Raw genomic sequence first — 1,842 nt, 5'->3', positions numbered from 1 at the left:
CACACACACACACACACACACAGAGACACACGCACACACACACCAGATGAGATTTACTGCTTCATTTCCACTCAATTTTTATTTTACAGTACTATTGCAATTTACAACACTAATGTATTACAGTCGTCATTTTACATTGTTAGCATAATATAATTATTGAATAACTAATAATATTTGAGCTTAAAATAATTGAATTTATAACAGTAAATTCACTATTTTCTTTGTTAGTTAAAACAATATTTTGTCTTATTATTTGATAATATTTTAGATATTTTATATAATTATTTAGAATCAAAAATTAATATTTGATTTTAGAGTAAAATTTAAATGTATTCATAATGTTTTAAAAGAACAATTGGATAACTAATAATCATTGAATAATAATTCAGATTTGTGAATAGTTTTAAAAAAATGATTTGTTATTTTGCAGTAATTTCAGTCTTCATTTTATAATCATAATAATAATTAATAGAATAACTTCACACTGATTTGTGAATAGTTAGAAATAATGTTTTGACAGGACAGACTAAAGAATGATTCACAAACTGAGGCTGAAGTGATGAAATATCATATATATAGTGCACATCATAACTAGACAAATGCATATTCACAATTTTTTGTCAGTTGTTTTGTTTGTGAAGTGTACTGCTTTCTCTATAAAGCATGGCATTTGCTTTAGCACTGAGCTAATTATGATTTAAGTGTCCAAATAACGTCAAGGTCACAGTATTAAATATTGCATTAACATCGATGGACTGAGTTTAACGTGGGCTTGTTTGGGGTCAGAGGACACACACACAGAGACACACGCACACACACACCAGATGAGATTTACTGCTTCATTTCCACTCAATTTTTATTTTACAGTACTATTGCAATTTACAACACTAATGTATTACAGTCGTCATTTTACATTGTTAGCATAATATAATTATTGAATAACTAATAATATTTGAGCTTAAAATAATTGAATTTATAACAGTAAATTCACTATTTTCTTTGTTAGTTAAAACAATATTTTGTCTTATTATTTGATAATATTTTAGATATTTTATATAATTATTTAGAATCAAAAATTAATATTTGATTTTAGAGTAAAATTTAAATGTATTCATAATGTTTTAAAAGAACAATTGGATAACTAATAATCATTGAATAATAATTCAGATTTGTGAATAGTTTAAAAAAAATGATTTGTTATTTTGCAGTAATTTCAGTCTTCATTTTATAATCATAATAATAATTAATAGAATAACTTCACACTGATTTGTGAATAGTTAGAAATAATGTTTTGACAGGACAGACTAAAGAATGATTCACAACCTGAGGCTGAAGTGATGAAATATCATATATATAGTGCACATCATAACTAGACAAATGCATATTCACAATTTTTTGTCAGTTGTTTTGTTTGTGAAGTGTACTGCTTTCTCTATAAAGCATGGCATTTGCATTAGCACTGAGCTAATTATGATTTAAGTGTCCAAATAACGTCAAGGTCACAGTATTAAATATTGCATTAACATCGATGGACTGAGTTTAACGTGGGCTTGTTTGGGGTCAGAGGTCACGCGAGCTCCAGCACCTGATTCCGTCCTGCTGCTCTCTGAGGGTCAGAGATGAAGAACCCGCGCTCCTCTTCCTCCTCAGGATCCTCCAAGACGCCCCGCTACACTTCAGCAGGTTTGACGCTTTGTAAAATCCGCCTAAAATCATATTTAAGTACCGCTGAACTGAGTACAGTGTAGAGGGCGGATGCACCACCGGATATGCGGAACTATATTCAAAATAAAAGTCTTTTTTTTTTCCAAACGCAAATACAAAGCGGATGAAAAAGCAACG

At 29.7% G+C, this 1,842-nt stretch overlaps 1 protein-coding gene across 1 annotated transcript in view; it reads right to left on the bottom strand.

Annotated features, from left to right (window-relative positions):
- The window catches only part of echdc3 (enoyl CoA hydratase domain containing 3), a 5,762-nt gene extending 3,999 nt beyond the window's left edge, over positions 1-1,763 (bottom strand). Inside the window, exon 1 of the mRNA XM_016245622.1 lies at positions 1,586-1,763. Within this exon, the coding sequence (XP_016101108.1) occupies positions 1,586-1,716 (131 nt within the window). The 5' untranslated portion in view covers positions 1,717-1,763. The remainder of the gene's footprint in view (positions 1-1,585) is intronic.
- Positions 1,764-1,842: the final 79 nt, after the last annotated feature.

This window comes from Sinocyclocheilus grahami, unplaced genomic scaffold (assembly GCF_001515645.1).
Source record: "Sinocyclocheilus grahami isolate Dianchi unplaced genomic scaffold, SAMN03320097.WGS_v1.1 scaffold761.1, whole genome shotgun sequence".
In the NCBI taxonomy this organism is placed as follows: Eukaryota; Metazoa; Chordata; class Actinopteri; order Cypriniformes; family Cyprinidae; genus Sinocyclocheilus; species Sinocyclocheilus grahami.
This window is presented reverse-complemented; position numbering and strand designations above follow the sequence as displayed.